Here is a 20,022-nt window from a genome sequence, read left to right on the forward strand (position 1 = left end):
TTCTAGACCTGGATGGTAGAGATATATTATGTTTAAAAAGATATCTTTTGTATAGTATTACCAGATGGCCCGCCTGACCGTGTGGCCCGTCCGACCGTTGATTACGTTACCTGCAGGTGCGATCTACTAAGTGCTACTTACAGGGTCACTACCAAAAGGAGAGCGTAATGACTAGTAGTGCTCCTTTGGAGGTGGAGGGTTTCTCGGATTAATGACAGATTCTGTGAACTCTTCCATATGCAGACTATTGAACACTATCTAATTTAGCCTATCGATAAAAGTATGCGGATACCAAAACAATCTCCGGTTAGTATAGGAAGACCTGTCTAAGCCAGTCCGCGGAAATTGTTGCACCTGACCTCACAAGGAGGTGAGCGAGAGGCGTTCGAGGCGGTAAGTAGGATGCCGGGGATGAATCGGCGGTGAGAGGGGTTTGTACTATGGTACAGGATAAGATCTTAGCTACCATTAGCCACCGCCTTCTGTATGCACTCACTACATCTAGTCTAGGTATCTACATGAGGTGCGTCATTCCGAGGTCTGGAAGGTAGCCAATGTTCTGCTACTACTAAACAGTTGCAGGAACAATTGACTCAGTAGTTGGTTTTCGAGAACCCCTGCAAGATGAGACAAGGTGAGATCGGATCGGTTCGATCGTTCGGGGTAGCGCAAGTACCACATTAAGTGACAGCAATCGATCCAAACAGAACTTTGGGGTCATTCTTTACGTTCGCTGAACTGATATTGCCAGGAAAATTGTGCTAGGAAGTTGAAGTTATTCAGAGAGTGTCGGGCGAATAAGGAAATATTTCGGCATAGGCTACTCCGTGACTCGTGTGTCATGAGCCACCAAGTCAAACATGGTACGAACCTGGAGGACCTTCTGGTTGCTTCCAGTCCTTAGCGGGTTCACCCCGACCGTGCTGCTCATTGATTACAGGTGGATCGGCCGAAAGCAACATTAAGTAATCAATGTTTAGGCCCAATTTGGTAGTCAGTTTCGGTTCACTGATTCCGCCTTCCACTGTATCCCACTGTAGAGCCGGATACCCCGAGGTTTGACCCCAAGGGATCTTTACTCGATTGACCGATCCAAGGGATTGTGTGTATATGATTTACGGGACGCGAAAGGTATGGAAGCCTGGAGACGCCACTTAACCGCATCATAAGGAGTGTAATTCGTGGCTAGCGCAGGATCATCACCAATCGGGGTCATGCCGGTTAAACTAGTATAGGACGCCCTGAATCGACACGTTGGTACGCTACAGAGTCACAGAAAGGGCCAAAGAATCAACTTCCGAGTTTAACTTGCCTAGCCCCTGACTCCAACAATTGCCACAACTCCGTGGACAGTGGTGGCCAAAAAAGTACCGGCGTCTAGATCCCGGGGTGTGGGAAAGCCAAGTAATCAGGCGCTATTGCCTCTTCGTCGCTTGCGCCTCAATAGTGTAGGCTAAGGATCCGTGGATAGCTACTGCTATGACTGTATTATTGAATTGGAACTCCGAGGGTCGGAGAACTGCATACCTTTCTCGCCTTCAAACCCGGCTTACCGAATGAGGTCTCACCTTTCCTCATAGCAGACAAATTCGTGGATCCTCTCTTTATGGCAAATCGGCCATTATAGTGAAATGTATAGTAGAATTTTTCAAGGATGAAGAGATAAACTATCTTTACACTTTAGTCATAACACGGAGGCAGTAGACCCTCTTCATTTTTCAACGACAGACATGAGTGCATGAACATCATATAGGCACATCTGGAGGTGATTGCAATTCCCAAGCAAGCAGCAGGACATTGGTAGGAAACGGGGGGGTATAATTGTAAACCAGAGCAAAGGCAACAAGTAGCATAATACCAAAGACAAGCGGTGCGTAAGAAAAATTCAACAAGAGGTTGGAGTGCACACAAGCCAGTTGCACAGCGATGATAGAACGGAGTAAAGATTAAAGCCACCAAAATATGATGAAGCAGGGGCTGAGGGGAAAATGGAATAGGTAGGGGAAACGGAAGAAAAATAAAAGAGATGGGGAAAACAGCAAAAAGTCTATCGGAATACCTTTTCCCACAACGTGCAAGGGTATTAGAAGGTAATTCAAGGGACCAATGGGACCAAACCAAATCAAGTCCGCATGCCCGGAGTTTTCGTGATCATCCAAACCATTCGAAAGGAAAACCTTGACCCAGAAGCAGATCAAACGAGGACCAAAACGAAGCCAACACTAGGTAATGATCAAAAGTGAAAACAGGACTCAAAACGCCTGACACTTCTAGTCCCATACCGTTTCCAACGCCACATAAATGAACAGGCTAATAAGTTAATGGCTACTCGGTGATGCGGAGTCCAAGGCAGTTTTGGGTTTCAGATTTGAACCCAACGAGGATGCCTTGTTCGCGCCCATCTTCCGAGTTAATTTTGCATAGTGCAGGCCGCACGCATTACACAAGGTCCGGGCACCGTCGGGTCCACGGCGCCATTCCGGCGTTTCGGCTCGGTTGCAACTGTGGCAACGACCGGGAGGGGCAGCTTTCTGCAGGAGCGCCGCTGTTAGCGATGGCAAAAGTAGAAGTGGGTATACTTGTGAAGAAGTGAGAGGCGAGGGGCAATCCCTTAGTAAACGGGATTGAGGGGCAAGGGGGAAATGGGTACGGTGAATGAGAAACAACGGAAAGAGAAAATATCCAGAGTAGACATACCCCTCGTCGTTTTTTGGAATCGGGGCCAGCGAACCCGCCACTGCCCTTGTATTCCTCCTGGTACATTGCCATGTGGTGGACATCGTTCATGTACCCCACCGGCTTTGAAAGCCTTTCTTTGAGCCATCTGTTCTGCCATGGCATGTTCCTGGTTCAAAATTGCTGTCCGTATGCGAATCAAAGCATCCTGATTACGACGCTGTATATTGAGCATCTCCTCAACTTCGTGGATCGAGGGCAGGGAACCCAATACAGGGCCAGACCGCTGAGTGTGGTGTGCCCTTGCCGCATAGTGCCTGGAAAAATCCAAGGTTCTTGTGCTCATCTCGGCAATCTAGTATAATTAGCGATTTGGCACCACATATCAAAGAACCAATTGGCGATTCATTTTCGGTCCACTTGGTCCCATAGTAGAAAATCACATACCTCATTCAGGGATGTCTCCACATCGTAAATATCCAGGTGACGTTTGACAGAATCGCTTTGTGGTTGCCCCGCAATGGCTGGACGGGTCGCTAGACCCGGTTTTACATCGTCCACGCGAGCAGTTTCTGGTACACCAGGTTTCCAAGATGTCCCCCCATAGGTTCGAGCATCATAAGAAGCTGAGGGATACGCTGGTGCATTTGATGGGGGCTGCGGCTGAAATGAGAATGATTGTGAAAACGCACCATAACCATTAGGCGAGGCCACACTGCCAGCAGAAGGAGGCGCGCTGTACTCATAACCAGAGCCAACTTGGGATCCGGAAATCGAAGTAATGCCGGTCTTCGCACTTTGAGTAGGTGATTTTCCGGAATTAAGTGATTGCAAGGACGCGTTTCTCGAATCTTGGGTGTTGATCGATGTCAAGCTCGACCTTGAGGCTTCTGCTTGCAGTTGGTGCTGAAAAGCAGGTTCCCGCACGAAAGGGCCAGTTGCTGCTCCGCTCGAAAAGGGATTCGGCGGCCCTGGAGGTCCCTCAGTGGCTGGCCGCCCGACAATGTTAGGAGGTAAGGAATGAGGTGGCGCGTGATGAGCTTGCTGTGGAGCCGGAGTCGGCGCAGGGTATGGTAAATGGTTGTCATTCCCTAGAGCCTCATGGATTGACGGAAGCGATTGCCTCTGAGGCTGTTGCTGCTGTTTGTCCTTCTCCTCCTCAAGCGCGCGGCGCGAATCCGGGGGTGATATGTATCCAGCTTGCAAATGACCAGAACCAGTCGATGTAGTGTAGGAGACAGGTAAGGGTTGGCCTGGATACATGGTGGTTGGACTTAACAGTGGTGTTGGCGAGGACGTATGTGCTGTTGCTATACCAGGGTGCTTCGGAGCGTAGCTGGGTCCGTCTTTACCAAGATAACCCAGCGCTGGTAGATGTTCCCTAAGAAGCAAACAATCATTAGCACCTTTGCTGTCGGAGAACACCCGCATGGCTATTTGCGATAAGCTACCATAGGGTAAACATACCTGTGCCTGTGCTCAGCCTCTAACGACCCCATCACGCCAACGGCTTGTTCCAATAATTTGCAGGGCAAATACTCCAAATCTCATTCAATACCTATCGCCACCGTCCAATGGTAGAATTGGTGCTGTCTGTGCTGCCCCGATATATCGGTGAGAATGCACGGCAATAGCAAGGCGCGAGAGCTTTCACAGTGATTGCGACTGAGCTCTCAGAAACTCGAAGGCGGAAAAGAAAAACGTATTGGCTGCGGAGTACTGACTTGGTGACTTCGCTGCCGAATGCTCGCCTCGATTTGTTTTGTCCAATGACCTGACTTTATATAGTATTCTAGCGATTATAAAATCTTGGAACGTGAATCACTGCCACGTCTTTCGTCACCCAAGATTGTCTGGGGGTGGTGGCGGTTGTGGGGGTGGTAGCGACGATATCGGGCGAGATTCGAGCGAGAGATTCGGCTGGATCGGCCAAGAAAACAATAAGCGGCGGAAGGCGGCAACACGATTCAAAATCAATATTTGGTAAGTGCTCCGGGGGTTATGGTGGCGTAAGAAGATCAGGTAGATTAAAGTAGATGCGATCGCGATGAAAGTGCCCGCAATTGTTGGGGTGAGTTCTTGTAGAGGGCGACCAAGAGAGTACGGCACGCACCCGCAACGCGCAGCGAACAGGTCAAATCGGAACGGCCCTTCCAGCTCTTTGAATAACCATCTGTCCCTAGGTCAAACCTTGCACAGGAAGCCCGAATAGCTGGATTAGCAGTCGAAATTTCGTGCCGAGTTCCCTCAAGAGGTAGATTTGACAATGTTTGAGTTCGCGGGAGCGGCGGAGGCGCAGTGAACGCAAGGGATAGTGAAGATGAATGCGTCGCGTGGGAAGGGAGACGTTGGTTGGTCCTCTTCTCTTCCTTTCCGTCTCTCTGTAGAGCCTTTTATTTTTCTTCCTTAGCGACCCCCAACAAAGAGCGGCAAAGAAAAGAAAATAAACAAATACAAGATCGGAACGATCAAGAAAAATAATGGAAAATAAGGACGACAGGTGATCACTGGTTGGAAAGGGGAGGGAGAGAAAACACGGAGGGAAAGAGAGAAAATGCAAGGACGCAAGATGTCGGCAGTAGTTGGACGGGGGTGGTAGGAAGAGATGGTGGTAATGGTAGATTATGAAAGAACACGATCTCCAGACAATAAAGAGGGAAGGGAAGTTTTGGGGGAGATGGAAGTGAAATGTCAAGGGGTGAAAAAGTGGGTTCGGGAAAAGGAAAACGACAATGGGATCGAAGATGTCTCGGGCAGGGGGAGGAGAGAATCTTTTTCTTCTCTCTTTCCTTTTGATTGGAATGCAAGAATTCAGAGGGGAAGAGATGCAGAGGAAAAGGGCAGGTAAATACCTTAGTAGGAGTGGTGGGTAGTTGGTTGAGCCAGCAGGGTGGGCGGGACCATAAGAGGAAGAATAACAATGGGAAGGAGCAGCACCAGCAGAAGATTATAATAGTTATAATGCGTACAAATATAAAAGACAATTATAATTATACTTAGCCCACTTAAGTCCAACACTCAGGCCCGCACACACGCGAGATATGGGAGGATCCAAACAGGAGCTACTAAAACTACGTCGGCCTAGGACAGATGAGCTCAGACCTGGAAAATTAGAGAGACAGGCAGGCGGAGGAGCCAGAACGGACTATGAGATCGTCGAATCATACCGGAGGTTGTGACCACTTTAAAGTTACGGCGAATTACAGAAGCTTTACGGCTGCGAACTGCGGATCTTCGACGAAGTGTGGAGTGGGTTGGGATCATATTGGCGATGTGCGGATATCTGGGTGGAGAGTGATGGAGCCTTACCAGGGGGGTGTCCCTGGCCCCGAGAATTTCTTTTTTTCCATTTTCCCTTTTGGCTGACGGAGGATAGAAAGTATAAAATTAATATTAAATCAGAAAAATAAAACCGCGTCAATTACATAACCGCCCCCTCAATACCAAGTTTCCACTTTTCCTTACCGCGTAAGTACCTATACACATATATTACTGAAATTTCATACACGTTACGTATTTCAAACTGCTTACTGCGCAGAAACTGCCGCTGCTCCCACAGCTCACATTCTCTATTTCGAGTTATACAGGCGAGGTATTCTCCCTTGCCATCTCTCTGTCGCTTTAGGCTTAAACAGACCTTTACCACCGCGGAGATAGACCATAAGAATGAGACTGAGGGGGTCCTTCGACGGTGGCAGCCATGGTGTTTCTGAGCGGATTAAATACTGGCTAAGATTCTCGAAACTTCATTAGGCGAGAAAACCTCTCTTGAAGGCTAAATTGGAACTAAATTCAACGATAAGGGTACATTGGAAAGAAGTTAGTATACAACCTGTTCGAGTGACGGAAATCAGACCTCTTCTAGGGGCATACCATATTTAAATTGGCGAAGAATAAATTCCACCCTGATCGTATCAATGTAGTACCGGTCCGAGATAGGAGACATCGATCCGTCTCCATTGAAGTAAATCGCACACCGTGCAGGAGGGCTGCCAACAGACACCATTTTACGAGCTAGAGAATGAGAACAGGGGATTAGGTGAGAAGTAAAAGAGGCGGTATAATATGGAATGATTTCCTTCCATTCTTAAGTCATTAAGGTACTTTTAGAGGACCATATCGAGAATGAATGGCCTTGGAATCTAGCAAGCTTGTCACATTAACAGGAACGCCGACTAGATGCTAACAATTTTATCTATCACAAGTAGATTAAGCACTATTATTAGCATTCAGGCGATGTTATGGGCGAAGAGAATGAGTTCCAGATCAACCTCGACTTTGCTAACGAAGACACCACCCATTCAGTGTTCATTTGTGAAGGCGCTTGTCTCTCTGTGGATGGATACACCATCATCTTCCCCTCCTATGATGGAATTCATCCTTCGTTCTTATAAGTCTTGCCATTTGACTCCTCTCTACAATCTCAATGAATCTTGATGTGCTAAGCGTTTCGCTGACTACCATCGGGATTCTCAGGTATACCCTCAGGAAGGGTTGATCGGCATTTCGCAGACACGCAGATACATATCGGAACAGGCAGGCAATACTCACTCGGTATTGGGCTTCATGCCGCTCAATAGGGAAAGGGTTTGAAAATTGGATTTCATCAAACTACTAAATAGAATTGAGAGTAGTTTTACAAGCACTGATCATATGCTGACAAAAAGATCAAGTGCAACACACTTGATTCTTCGCTAAAATTTGGGATGATGTATCTTTTTTTCTTGTCTTTTGGCCCTTTCTTTTCTTTTTCCCACAAACCTCCCCAAATTGCGATCCATGGCGAACCGCCAAGTAAGGCTCCCCGCATTAGCATTGTCTCAAGTTTATGATCGTTGATAAGATCTAATTCGATCCCAAAATATAAGGCTGGGACGCGGTGGCCATTCTCTTGTAGTCTAACGGTTCGTGATACTCCATGTACTATGCTGGTAATGCTCAAAAGACAGGTCGTCCCACAGCTTTCCATCAACTGTCTTCGTTGGATATTTCATAGCACAGTTTCTACCTGAGCACCTATGAATCTTTTACGACAGAGTGTGATGAGTTGTTGTGTTACAGTCCGTCCTTAAGCAGCTGTAAGTAAGATTCCATAACTAGCTACTACTAGTAGCTATGCTTATGTGGTTCCTGTTTACTACTGCTCTAGTCGGTAGAGATCTGAGAGCAATCACAGTGGGGAAACGGTGTCGCATATCAGCAAAATACATTAACACATTCACTCATAATATATATCTGTCCATCCCTGGCTGCAGCTAGCCCAAAAGAAAATGCATCGTTGGATCGCAAGTGGCGGAGATCTGTCCATTCACATTGCAGGGCAGCACAACCGCCCAAAACTTAGCTGCAGCTGTGGCCAGATTTTCCTGCCCCAGGGAATTAACATCTGCTACCCCTGACCCTCCATCTCCTACGCTCGTGATATGGGAAAATTCCCCGCCCGTAGATTACAGATTTTGTAGGGAACGTGATGATCAGTCAGAAAAGCCGGGGCACATAACCTGTAGGATTGGAGGATCAAATAGCAAACTCATTGGCAGAATGGATAAAGGGAAACAGGATGTGAGACTCTTAAGGAAAGGCTGGTAAGCAGCATATCGGTATTTTACCCGTGCCTGCGTTGCTTGTTCCATGGTACGGTACGACGCTCCCCGCTTTCCCTTGCTCGAGATCTCGGGCGTAGCCGTTCGTGGGTGGCACCATCGTCATCATCCCCTTTCTTTCCCCCCTCTTGAAATACTGGGAGTATCTCCTCTCCATGTCCTCTGGTTCTCTGATCATTCTGTGCACTTCTTGTTTATATCAAAACAAGTACAAAGACCATTAGTATCATTTTGTTCACTCTTTGTTTCTGCCGTCGGCTTCAATGATGGTCGGGACCCCTGCGAGTGCATTCACCATGAACTTTCGTCGTGCTCCTGCATCTGGTCTTACTTTTCCGGTCATCAATGGGTCTAAAGTCAGACTAGTGTGAGAATGTTAGTAATAGCAGTAAACTATTGAATATGGTGGAACCGGAGAACATCTTTTAGTGCGTCAGTGGTTGGGGTAAATCTGTACAACGGTGTGCTGGAACTTGGAAAGTGCCAAGCCGACACTTGGCCTTCGAAGTCACTTACTCTATGGAGTACCGATGCACATAACTTTCCGATCGATCGATCGGTGTTAGGTAGCTGCAACAAGCGCGCTACTTAGTCGGGAAGGATAGGCACTAGCAAATATTTAGGCCACACCATTAGAAATAAATACAGTGCACTACATATTCTGTGCTGTTATCAGTGGCCCTCCAGGATCGGACTATTTCCCCGAAAGGAAATCGTGCCGTATTCACGGTCGTATCATACACAGTAGACCTCCCCCACCGGAGTAGGATGTTCCCCTCAGCGAAGACCCAAGCAGAAGACGGGTCAACGAAATTTCTGTTGACTATGTCGGTGGCTTTTATTTTCCATTGTAGATTTGTTCGAAGACACGGTTATATGTTTTACTAACCAAAGGGATAGCATAGGCAGTATTTTACCGTTGTTACTTGTTTAACCGTGGCACGCACGTTGCAGGCCTTTGGGGGGCGATCCATCTCCGAGCCGAGATCTAGGCCACATGATTGGCAATGGCCAACGAACGGGCGCGTTATTTATCGTATAGGCCTCAGATCGACGCCAATCGCCAGTATCATCTAGTGTAACGGATGTCTATGCATGAGTCTGCTGGTCAGAATATTGACGTAACCAGCTATTTTATGGTGGCCCCAAAATCTGAATCGTAGATTTGCGCATCTATAGATTAATTAGGCAAGCCCGCATTCTATACAGTCGTTCTCATTTTCAAATTAATTTTTCTTCTCTTCATTTACTTCAAGAATAATATTACGTATTTGAAGCCTCTCCTAATGTACGCGAGATGATACCCTCTTGCTCTTGACCTTCTCACTTTTACCAAACGGAACGTCCAGGAAGAATATTGAAATAGTGGATGTTGAATGCATACGATACGGAATTACTGCAGAAAACAAGCTTTGGCTCAGACTGATCTTGACTTTGAACCTCACTTCCTGCAAATGTGTTATTAGCAGACTCTGGTCCCAACAGCAAGCAAAGCCGTCTTATAGGATCGCTTCATATGACGGGATCATTTCTGCGGTTGCGTTTCGCTCAGAACCATGAATCGAAGTTGATTGATGCAATCCTTCGTTCCAAGGGCTCGAGATCGAAGGAGATCGAAGTAGTATGCCGATTATAAGCTTACGAGACTTCTGCCCATCGGATTTATCGAATACAGAGTTAACATTCCGTGAAAATCAGTTTTTACATTTGTGTTTTTATATTTTCCCTTTCTTTTCCTTTCCCCCCTCCCTCTTTATCGTGGGTGCGTATTTCCCTAGTAATGCATGTCGCATACGTATTGTAGACAGTTGGACGAGAAAGTGGGCAAGCTATATGCAGCTACGAGTCAGACAACGACCAAAATATTAATATGTACTGCGGAAAACCCCCCTGACTCACACTACCATCCATTATCCTATGACGCTTCAGACCCAGGAGTCGGCCCCTGGAAGGAAGCAACCACGCTTATCCACCGGTACTCCGTGGAGAGATCTGACTCAAGAGGATCATAGCCCCTCAATCTAAATTAAAGAGTGATGAGTACCAATACAATAGGTTCCAGTGGCTTGCTTGCTAGTGCAACTTCTGGCATGCCCCTTCGAATTTAGATATGTCTACTGGAAACTATTGCCGGTTCATGACCATTGCCGTGGAGCTGCTCGATCTTGCGACCGGTCCCGGGTACGTAATACGCATGGGTTCACCACCGTTGAACTTGGCTTTCCCACTCTAGTATTGAGGAAGGCGAATGCCTTTTGCGAACTGCACTGCACGGCCAGGCTAGGGGAAGCTGAACTGACTTCCAGCAGATGGCGCTAAAAATGTTCCCTGAGGGATCAACTGAAAGTGTCCGATCTTTACCCAAATAAGCAAGGCTACGGTAATCACTTCCGCCAGGTCCAGCGTATGGTGTCGGAGATCCCTGAAAGGAAAGGATTGGACGTTTTTCCTGATTATCCTGTTCTTTCGATCGTTCACATGTGATGTCGGGAGGGGGCCAAGGCCATGACCTCATCTGACAGACTTAATTCTCCTTCTCATTCCATCCCTCTCGAGATATACTTCCCGCAATAGTTCTGTCCGGATCCAACAAACCAGGAACACCAAAGCTATGACGACAGGCCTTTACTCATTCGGTACTTTTGGTCATATCTATCGGTGCACAGACTAAGCGGCGGCAGCGGAAATGGATCTGCCAGCGGCCGCCCCAGATGATGACCGACTTCATCAGGCGGACCTAGTTGACTAGCTAACTATGTCGATTCTGGGTGCATTTTCCTTTGAACCATCAAGGTATGCTTGTAGTGCGAGGTAGTGAATGGATATTGATAGTCAGCCATGTAAGTTTCCCTCTTTTGTATCTTTAGCTCTATTCCATCGCAAGAGTCAAGCAATGTTACTGCGGCTCCTGTACTATTGCGGAGCCACGTTGAGTTCCGAGTGTATCAGCCGTCTGTCTTCCATGTAACAAAAAGCACCTGGGAACGCAGTGGTCTCTGGATTAGATCTCTGAAATCTGAATACTATGAGGAACGCTGTGGCCGGAGCGCTCGCTAAATTCCTAAACCGGATTAGCATGTTCGGGAAATCTTTGCCTGGCGCGATGTCCCAAGCTTTTGACCGACTCTGATTGGGTGAGGCGGATGCACTGGCCAGTATGGTCATACACAGTAGGTACTGGCAATACCATCACATTGACCGGCTTGACGAAAGTGACAGCCTACGTATTGACTATGGCTAAGACACATGTTCAACCCCTCTTCACTATCTGCCTATGGTGTCGTTTGAGCCCCTGTTGCAACGCCCTCATATGCATTGTTCGTTCTGTATAACTGATCCTCTATATGGAAAAGATGATAACGTTCTTGAGAACTTCCAGGCATTGTGACTATATTGCCTTTGGAAGGCCGAATAGCAATAACTCAGTGCACTCGGTGATAATTCTAGAACATGAAGCTTGGGCTTTGCCCGCAGCCCCAGGAAGCCTCTTAACGTTAACGGGTTTAACCCAACAGTAGGGAAAGCCGCCAGGACAAAGCGGTCCATGGGTGGCAAGTTGCTTTTAGCGTACGTTAACCTAAGTACTTCCCGGGCATCTGCCGACACTAGGAAGTTACAGCAGAGGCCCGCGAACTTGATCTATCCGCAAGCTCGAAACGCGTGGGAGACATGTCACGCGCCTGTATAGCATCTGAAAATTGCCAGGTCTCATACAAAGCCTTGTGATAGACAATGGCCACTATTACGGGAAAGAATCATCCGGCGCACGCTTTCCAGGCTATCGATGACTAGGAAAATGGTTGGTAACCCATTGTTCGCCAATGCTTCAACTTTGAACCTATGTTTTCCCTGGAAACGGAGATACTCGATCTACCTACTTAATACCGTCACTAGTGGCATAGACACATATATGACCCACTAGAGCTATCCTGCTTATAATATCCAATCGTCATGCTGTACCGGGAGATGGGGAAGGTGCTTTACATGTTGTATTGGCACTTTGGGGGCCATCTAGGTGGGACTTCACCTACGGATTTTTTAAAAAATACCGCTGAATGGCTCTCTCACACGACGCCGCAGAGGCATGGTAAGGGTCATGGTATCCAGTACTCTGCTAGCCTCTATAATTATTCTCCCTCCCAGACGGCCATTTTCACAAAAGAGTCGGAAATACGACTACTATGGAGCCAGATGGACAATGTGGGGTATTGTAAACAGTCCCAACCAGCAAACAGGCTTTTCCGGGTCGAAAGCATAAGGAGTACTCAGGGCACACCGTCAGTATCGGAAGAATCCTATCAATAAGACATAGGCAGCCAAAACAGCTCTACTGTGTCATTATGGAGTTGGAGAATGGTGGGCCGAAAAGCGGATAATGGGATCGACAGCGCCAAAGGAGATGGTTCAAGGGCCGTTGCGACCGTTGGCTCGCCGTCGCACCTCGCTAACGTTTTCGCTGACTGCGCTCTATCAAAATTAGGATAAGTACAGCTAATGGATACCGGCAATGGGGGATGAGGTGGGACCGGGTCCTACGATCGCTCAATGATGGTCAAAAATTTATCACCCAGTCCGGGAAGGAAGTGAGCGACAGCGCTTCGACCATTATGGCAAGAGCCCAGGATGCGAGGGATCGTATCCTCCTCAACAGTTACCTGCTCATTGGTGCAGACATTGTGTCATGAGTCCATTCAGAATTTGATACTCCTCTCACTATTGCCTGCCATCCATTTCGCCATCTGGGGCTGGTCACTGACGTCCCAACAGCCATTACAGCTCCAAATACGTCGGAATTAGTGAGGGGACTCCTCCTGATACTTTTCATACTGACTCGTTATCCTTGGTGTCTGACCAAAGGGCCATCAATCAGGAAATATCAGCTGTTTTCACGACCAGATGCCTCGGTATAGTGTATAGACGCCTCTCTGTGTCATGCCAGATGTACTAATGCGCCCAGTATCTCGATCTGCTAGCTACGAGCTATTTCTGCACAGTCCTTTGACCTGACATGGCCCTTGTTGTTTGCATAAGACGGGCCGATTGCTCATGGGCTAAAAGGCTGGCACAGCTCTATGGGCTCGGAAAAAAAAGCAGAAGGGGGGTAGGGAGAGCTCCAGTGTCAAACGGTAGTGGATCCATCCCGGTAAACTCTCCGACGACTTATCCCAAACCAGAAAGTTGACAGCTGGGGTTTCGTCAAAAACGGCTAAACCCGATGTTTCTCACCTCTGTCCTGCTTCGTCCTTGGACTACCAAGACTTGAGTTTCCTGCAGGCCGACCGATTGGGAGCGCGTTCAATGACGCTAATTGTCTCCGCCAACCACCCAGTATGGTCTCTGTTGAGTAACTAACCAATGATCCAAGCCCATTTGAGGGAAATTCTGAACTCTCATAGGAAACAGGCACAGTACATATAATATCAGTAAGTTTCTAAGCACTGTCTAGTACCCAGAGGTTCCTTGAAGGGTAAGTAACACTGTCTAGTGGAATACTCCCATGATAGATTCAATTACCATGTGTGCAAGAGAGAAAGGAAGATACGAGCCATCGACCGCAGTAGAATGCGGAAGGGCCTCCCTTTCAAACGACCACAACACTCACCATATACAAAATTAAAACCCCAACACTGTCCCTTTGGCTGGTCATGCTTGTTCATCGAGTCGGAAACAGACTATCTCAGAAGTATCCTACTGTGTATCAAAATACTTCGATATAGAGTGCCATTACCGTCAGGTATGTATGGTATTGTGAGTACAGTTGCCGAGGATAGCCTCGGTCTCCTCCTTCCATTTAAGGAGTCCAGGGGATCAGACGGAGGGCCGGCCCACTTAATGTCCATTCCTCATTCACCATTCCTTCAGCACCCCCTGGAAGACACGTGAAGTGGACCATTCTTTATCGGCTCCATTCATTCTCCCGCCTTTGGCGTATTGTGTACCAAGATTCGCCTGGAGAAACCCTTGCCTTGGGTGACGAATTCGACAGATGGCCCTGTCAATCATCGAAATCCTTTACAACTAAGGTGTATGTCCCACCCATGTGTGGCTATCTGCATGGCTGACAGAAAACTACGAACGAACAAGTGGGCGTTTAAGACCTCTGAGCCACAGTGACGATCGCCACTTCAGGTTTTGCATACAGGTTCCAGGGTCGACTCGACACGAACAAGTTTTATAGATAAACATAATAGCGTCCAATTTCTTGTCTACAAAGGGGCCAAGAATTAGGCAAGTAAAAAAGAAATAAGAGAATGGAAAAATCCACGCGCAAAAACAAAAGAATAAATATGTAATTAAATAATAATATTTAAGAAAAAAAATAATAAATGTAAAAAAAAAAGCAGAAGAAAGCAAGACCGCATTATTGTGTGCCATAAGTCTAACGGTCTTGGGTAGGGTGTCCCGCCGTCTTCAAATTTTTTCCACACTTTTTTTTCGGCCCTTGTCGCCTCATCTTGCGCCGGCCGCAAGACGGATCTACTTCGGCTCTCGTGCATACCCCGAACTGAGTCGTAAGCAAATCCCGAGTCATCGATTGAGACTGAGATCTATAATTATTACCTATCGAGCATCTACACTCCAATATTGGCACCAACGAGGCGGTTGGACGATCCACCAGACACGGCTCCCTAAAGGGAGCAGAGGAAGTGGATAAGAAATAAGAAAATAATAGAAAATAACATGGACGCAGGAAAAAAAAGGCTGCCATCCCATGAATCATGTAGTGGCGCGGCCCAGTAGACTACAATAGAGCCGTTTGGGAGCCACTGCCACAAGATCGGTGTGGTGTCAAAACGCCCGGCAAGCCCAATCCTGCCTTCCTTTCTCAGCAGCTCGAGTGAAGGACTTGGCGTATTCGGAGGCCGCGGCACGGAAACTGCCAGATACGCTCCCATTTCCAAGCCGTTGAACGTTGACTTTCCCCACCATATCTACGGACCCGGCTGTGGTGTGATCCACCTCTCTGGTGGTCAGGCCTGACGGATCATGGGGGACGCATCAGCGCAAATCCGGAAGGTTAACTATGCATGGTGGCAAAAAGTACGCGATCCTAGTGAGGGATAGGTACATGAGATTATCTCGATGACATGTGGAGGATATCAACTAAAGTACGTGAAATCTCATTATGAAAAGATGAGGTGGCGGATCTCGAATTTTGCTTATTAGCCAAGGCCATCTAGCCCTCTAAATGAGTTGTCCTCCGAAAAGGGACAAATTAAATGAACCAAAATTTGAGAGAGAGCTGCGAACTGGAAGTCCCCGCTCGCTAGAGTACATTTTTCAACACAACATAATACAGGCTGAGTAGCGCGGTTCCCGGTAGAACGGATCTGATTGACGGGTTCGAGTTCATCACTTGACTTAGCTCCTAGTGGTAGCTTCGACTTTCACTTTCCAAATCCCCCGTTCCGTCCGTCTGGAAGCCGCCCAAAAACCCCGTTATTGGAATCCCGTCGAATTTACCCGGCAAAATAAGAATGTCAAGTGGGTACAGTCAGTGGACCCAGCGTCTCTGGCCGCTTCTCCAGAAGAGAAGATTAGGAAGCTGGATGGAGAGTCGGAGAGAAGAGGAAAGAGAGAAGAAAGAAAATAAATAAATTAAGTAAATACAAAAAAAAATAGGGGGAGAAGATCCATCCTAGTCGAAGATTCTGCGCCTTCACAGGATGGATCCAGTCAAGTTGTGGCTCCTGACTTGATAACGGCCGTTGATCATCAACCCGCCGTGGGTTGTAGCCTACAACAAACAGGACGGAAATACAATGGCAGTAATCCTCGTCCCGAATTCTGCCAACTTTGGGCAGTGGGAATGTCTATCTATCGCCTAGACTTGGGTTTGGTTAGCGTCGCCTATCGACCGTCGCCCATCGGCGGGTTAATCTGCGCGCGGATCTTGGGTGGTTGGGGCTAAGATATATGAGGTCCGGAGGTCTATCAATGGGACTAACGAACAGCCCACGGAGATGACAACCGGAATGGTGCTAGTATCTAACTGTTTAATGAATCGCCGTTGGCCCTCAGTCTCCATTTTATAGTGAAGCAGCGTCATAGCCTGGCTCTGAAGAGTCAGCACGTTGCGCCTGGGGCCGCTCTGCCACCCACCCACCCACCCCTCTCTCCTCTCGAAGTCATCCCGTTGCCCTACTAACTGACTATTCAGTATGGTCCCTCTGGGACCCTATAATGAAGGCATTATTGTTGTTGATCCTGGACAACGAGCGTGTTGAGCTTGCGGGCTCGGATGGCCACCGCTGAAGGCAGCTATATTTACCACATGATATATTAATTGCGAGTCATGGAGCTTACAAATCAATCCGCAAAAGGGGCTGCGCGCCTGCCTGTCTGCCTACCATTCACTACTATCTGTCTATCTAGATGACCATGACAAGGAAGTTATCAAGGCAAATGATTACGATCGGATGGGATTGCATCATGAGCAGGTGGACGATTTCCTAAGGGGCTAGAGAACACCAAAAGGTACATGCAGGTGAACTATTCAACATGGGTCTCCATAGCCAACACACAAACCACCATTACCTACCACTATCTACTCATCCAGCACTGCGCCACAGCAGCAATATACGACAACCAAAGTAACTAGTCAGGCCAATGCGAATATTAATAATTCATACCATCTAAACTATCGATCGGGTCCCATCATGTGAACAAGTAAGCATAAATTAATTTACCTAGTTACTCTTACTTCATTCTGATCGGGCCTCCGATGCTAACCCATACGGTAGATAGAGAACCTAACTTTTGCCCACCCCCTCCCTTCCTTCCTTTTCCCCCCTCCCCACTACACACTAAGACACGATGTAACCTGATCCCGATCGATCATGCCAGCAGCCATATGGCTATGAGATATACCTCCCGATCGCGTCAGACTATAGTAGTTTTCTTTATAGATTCTATTGAATTTCCTGACTCGACGGCTTTTCTTTTTTTTCCTTTTCTCTTTTCTTTTTGGGTCCACGTAAATCAACAACGTGATTGTTACCACATAATGCCTTTACCATGTATTATAATTTACGTCCGTGTTCTAGTAAGGTTATTACTTGCCTGTACCAATCGAGTCTCACGTATCTATTTTGCAGATGTAGCTTCTCAGGTAGTCGGTTATGCTTCACTTTTGCATTGCTTTGATTGTGGTCAATGAACCAGGCGGTTAGATACATACTAGCTATTGGTCCCTATTTATGCCCGCGGACGCATAGAGTTTGAAACCGCATGAAGAAGCCATAGTAGTAGATGCATGAGCATCACATAAGTCACTAGTAGATACTACAGTGCTGCATCTGCCTGACCGATCTAGCGAAGCTAGATGTCTATATGCTGCTGTTGTATGTATGTATGTATGTATATGTATGGTCCAAATGCGCTCAGTGTTAGTCGCGTGTTACCAGTAACTTAGTACCTCGCACCCCGCCCATACCGCACAGCTTGCGATGACCTGCAGGTTGGACAGTACGTAGTGTGCAGTAGGTGTATTGTCGATTTAGTACGAGATATTTATGTGTGTTACTGGTACTATCTGAGAAGTATCAATATACTGGTAGCATGATACTTCTCAGGAAGTGGGTGTTTTGCTAACCTATTTTGATTTGTGTCCTCATGTGTGTACTATATATATTGATTCGAGGTGCGACATATATTTTCCATCACCACACAAAGCGACCATTGCTTCTCACCACAACGAAACGATTCGAGAAAGGAACATCAAAAACCAAGCAAAACGACAACTCATCATTGAAGAAAACTTGTTTGTCTACAATACTAACTCACTTGAAATTTGCAATAACGCCATACACCATCAATTTCGGTACCAAACTTTCCACAAAGTGAACTAAATCCTGTCAAATTTCAATCTCACCTACTGAAGTTACTTTGCTTAGCCTGGACCCGAATAACACGTGGATAGGAAACCACGGATACACCCGGCTTATGGGATCTAGAACTGGAAACTTTAGTACATTAACTGACGAAGCTGACAACCACTGACAGGCAGATGTAGATCTTGGTACTTAGTATGTCAGTAAGCAAGTAATACTAGAGACGGACATTCGCTACTACCGATCGGATCGATTCTTCTTTTACTTTTCTTGGTAGTTCTAAGTTTTAATCTGTCTCCTTTATTATTGTTTAATTAAATTCCCTCGGTATATCCACATCGTTCGGGGTTCGAGATACTCATTGCCATCGCTGTTGTGGGAATACTAGTTGTAGTAGCAATATGACAGCACGTAGGACTATACTAGATAGGTGGGTAGGTAAGTAATACTTCGTAGTACGTGTAGTAGTAGATACTTAGTAGTTACTATCATTATCTTCGCTCGGTGAGTGGGAACAAAAATTTATTTTTGGAAATGTCAATAGAACGGCCACCCGAGGACGGGACTAACTATCTAAGTAAGTAGACTTAACTAGTAGGAGTAGTAGTCTAACCAGGATCAAATCTGCAGAGGAGAGGGGCCGGGAAATGAATGATGATGGTGATGATGATGATGACACTTTACTAAAAGCAGGGCCAGGGAAATGAGATAACTCCAATTTCATCTACGTATCTATCTACTAAGCAAATTTAAGTAAGATCCCGCAAACGAGGTCCCCGAGATGGATGGGGCGAAAGGTGTGGATGTGTGGATTGATTGTCAAGAAGGAACGAAGAATACTAGTAGTAGAGAGGATACGGGCAATTTTAATTAATAGAAAAAGAATAGAACAGAGGGAGAAGAATAAGGGAAGGGAACCCATCGCTACGCCACCGGATGAATTGATGGATGGCAGCTCACCCTCTCTCTGAATGAGTGGGTGTGGGTGTCAGTGGGTGTGGCTCTCTCTCTCTCTGGTCCATGACAACTTGGTTGATTTGATTACAACGATCGCGATCGGCAACCTTCAATCAAAGCAACCGTGTTAGATTGGTTTCCCTCCCCCCTCCATCCTCCCCCGTCAATTCCCTTTTTCCTTCCAACCCTTCTCTGTTCCTCTCTGGTCGTCCGCGTAGAAAATCTATTCTTGTGACCCAGTTACTTAGCTGTCTAGTTGTTAGTCGAATAAGTCTATCTATACCAAATTTTATCTGACTTGTACCCACTTCCCTTATTACTTTCAGTTACCTGGTTAGATAGGGAAGGAGGGTCCCTAAGCAATAACTCTACTGAGTATTCTCCAGCTAAAGCCCATGTTCTGGAATGTTCAAAGTTCCCCATCACAGCCGCTCTCTCCCTTGGGTGAATGGCTCGGAACTGGACGTTCGTTCCATGGTTAGGATTCTGCAATCAGGTAATTTTTACCGACTTTGCAACAAAAATCTCGAAGTCAGTGGGTGTGTTCTGGAACACGCATTCCTTCCTCGTTTAGATCAACTAGTCGAACTAATCGACGGATGGGACCCGATGGTTGGAATTTCTGGATAAGATTCCCACACCCTCTTTCCTAGTTACCTTCTTCATCTGGAACCAACATCCTCAGATGAATCATCTTCGCCCACTCCTGACTTCCCCGATCGTGCCGGTTGACGGATACCGGAGGTTGGAGACAGAAAAGCGAAAGGGAGAATAGACCCCGAGGGGGACCCCTGGCTGGCCTATCCACAATGGGAAAGGATATGACAGCTTCCCTCTTCCACACACAACAACCCCCCTCTTCTCCCCTCCATGACAGCCACGGGGAGAGAGGGGAGAGGGTCCCCATCGATGTCAAATCGGGGATCCGCTGTCATTGGTGAACCCGGTTCTCA

General features: G+C 47.1%; 9 protein-coding genes across 9 annotated transcripts, besides 1 other annotated feature; 2 read left to right on the forward strand and 7 right to left on the reverse strand.

The window, feature by feature from the left end:
* Nucleotides 1–107: part of a mobile genetic element (Remark: Vader is flanked by 44 bp inverted repeats (IR);~Title: transposon Vader - Aspergillus niger) that runs on past the window's edge.
* A 573-nt stretch (nt 108–680) lies between these two features.
* An02g09600 (hypothetical protein) lies at nt 681–1,525 on the reverse strand (the record flags this gene model as incomplete). The annotated part of the gene is made up of 4 exons (XM_059746511.1): nt 681–733; nt 872–1,024; nt 1,120–1,262; nt 1,485–1,525. The coding sequence occupies 4 exons, from the start codon at nt 1,523–1,525 to the stop codon at nt 681–683; spliced, it is 390 nt and encodes a 129-aa protein (XP_059600057.1).
* Nucleotides 1,526–2,318: 793 nt separating this feature from the next.
* Nucleotides 2,319–4,175, reverse strand: An02g09610 (uncharacterized protein; the record flags this gene model as incomplete). Its single annotated transcript, XM_001400053.3, is given in 4 exon segments — nt 2,319–2,527; nt 2,698–3,031; nt 3,124–4,057; nt 4,144–4,175. Coding segments are annotated over 4 exon segments (1,509 nt in total).
* A 1,457-nt stretch (nt 4,176–5,632) lies between these two features.
* On the reverse strand, nt 5,633–6,682 carry An02g09620 (hypothetical protein; the record flags this gene model as incomplete). Its single annotated transcript, XM_059746512.1, has 4 exons — nt 5,633–5,778; nt 5,844–6,038; nt 6,142–6,313; nt 6,533–6,682. The coding sequence occupies 4 exons, from the start codon at nt 6,680–6,682 to the stop codon at nt 5,633–5,635; spliced, it is 663 nt and encodes a 220-aa protein (XP_059600058.1).
* Nucleotides 6,683–7,931: 1,249 nt separating this feature from the next.
* An02g09630 (hypothetical protein) lies at nt 7,932–8,436 on the reverse strand (the record flags this gene model as incomplete). The annotated part of the gene is made up of 2 exons (XM_059746513.1): nt 7,932–8,086; nt 8,286–8,436. 2 exons carry the CDS (start codon nt 8,434–8,436, stop codon nt 7,932–7,934), a joined length of 306 nt encoding a protein of 101 aa, XP_059600059.1.
* A 1,758-nt stretch (nt 8,437–10,194) lies between these two features.
* An02g09640 (hypothetical protein) lies at nt 10,195–12,179 on the reverse strand (the record flags this gene model as incomplete). Its single annotated transcript, XM_059746514.1, has 9 exons — nt 10,195–10,294; nt 10,580–10,701; nt 11,066–11,187; nt 11,258–11,405; nt 11,447–11,499; nt 11,702–11,875; nt 11,914–11,959; nt 12,048–12,103; nt 12,158–12,179. The coding sequence occupies 9 exons, from the start codon at nt 12,177–12,179 to the stop codon at nt 10,195–10,197; spliced, it is 843 nt and encodes a 280-aa protein (XP_059600060.1).
* Nucleotides 12,180–12,230: 51 nt separating this feature from the next.
* Nucleotides 12,231–12,964, forward strand: An02g09650 (hypothetical protein; the record flags this gene model as incomplete). Its single annotated transcript, XM_059746515.1, has 2 exons — nt 12,231–12,556; nt 12,760–12,964. The coding sequence occupies 2 exons, from the start codon at nt 12,231–12,233 to the stop codon at nt 12,962–12,964; spliced, it is 531 nt and encodes a 176-aa protein (XP_059600061.1).
* A 521-nt stretch (nt 12,965–13,485) lies between these two features.
* An02g09660 (hypothetical protein) lies at nt 13,486–15,209 on the reverse strand (the record flags this gene model as incomplete). The annotated part of the gene is made up of 7 exons (XM_059746516.1): nt 13,486–13,710; nt 13,794–13,857; nt 14,131–14,271; nt 14,378–14,434; nt 14,664–14,784; nt 14,841–14,908; nt 15,076–15,209. The coding sequence occupies 7 exons, from the start codon at nt 15,207–15,209 to the stop codon at nt 13,486–13,488; spliced, it is 810 nt and encodes a 269-aa protein (XP_059600062.1).
* Nucleotides 15,210–15,266: 57 nt separating this feature from the next.
* An02g09670 (hypothetical protein) lies at nt 15,267–16,535 on the forward strand (the record flags this gene model as incomplete). Its single annotated transcript, XM_059746518.1, has 4 exons — nt 15,267–15,320; nt 15,946–16,154; nt 16,210–16,258; nt 16,332–16,535. 4 exons carry the CDS (start codon nt 15,267–15,269, stop codon nt 16,533–16,535), a joined length of 516 nt encoding a protein of 171 aa, XP_059600063.1.
* Nucleotides 16,536–19,182: 2,647 nt separating this feature from the next.
* Nucleotides 19,183–19,976, reverse strand: An02g09680 (hypothetical protein; the record flags this gene model as incomplete). Its single annotated transcript, XM_059746519.1, is given in 4 exon segments — nt 19,183–19,317; nt 19,400–19,555; nt 19,623–19,711; nt 19,727–19,976. 4 exon segments carry the CDS (start codon nt 19,974–19,976, stop codon nt 19,183–19,185), a joined length of 630 nt encoding a protein of 209 aa, XP_059600064.1.
* Nucleotides 19,977–20,022: the final 46 nt, after the last annotated feature.

This window comes from Aspergillus niger (assembly GCF_000002855.4).
Source record: "Aspergillus niger supercontig An02".
Taxonomy (NCBI): Eukaryota; Fungi; Ascomycota; class Eurotiomycetes; order Eurotiales; family Aspergillaceae; genus Aspergillus; species Aspergillus niger.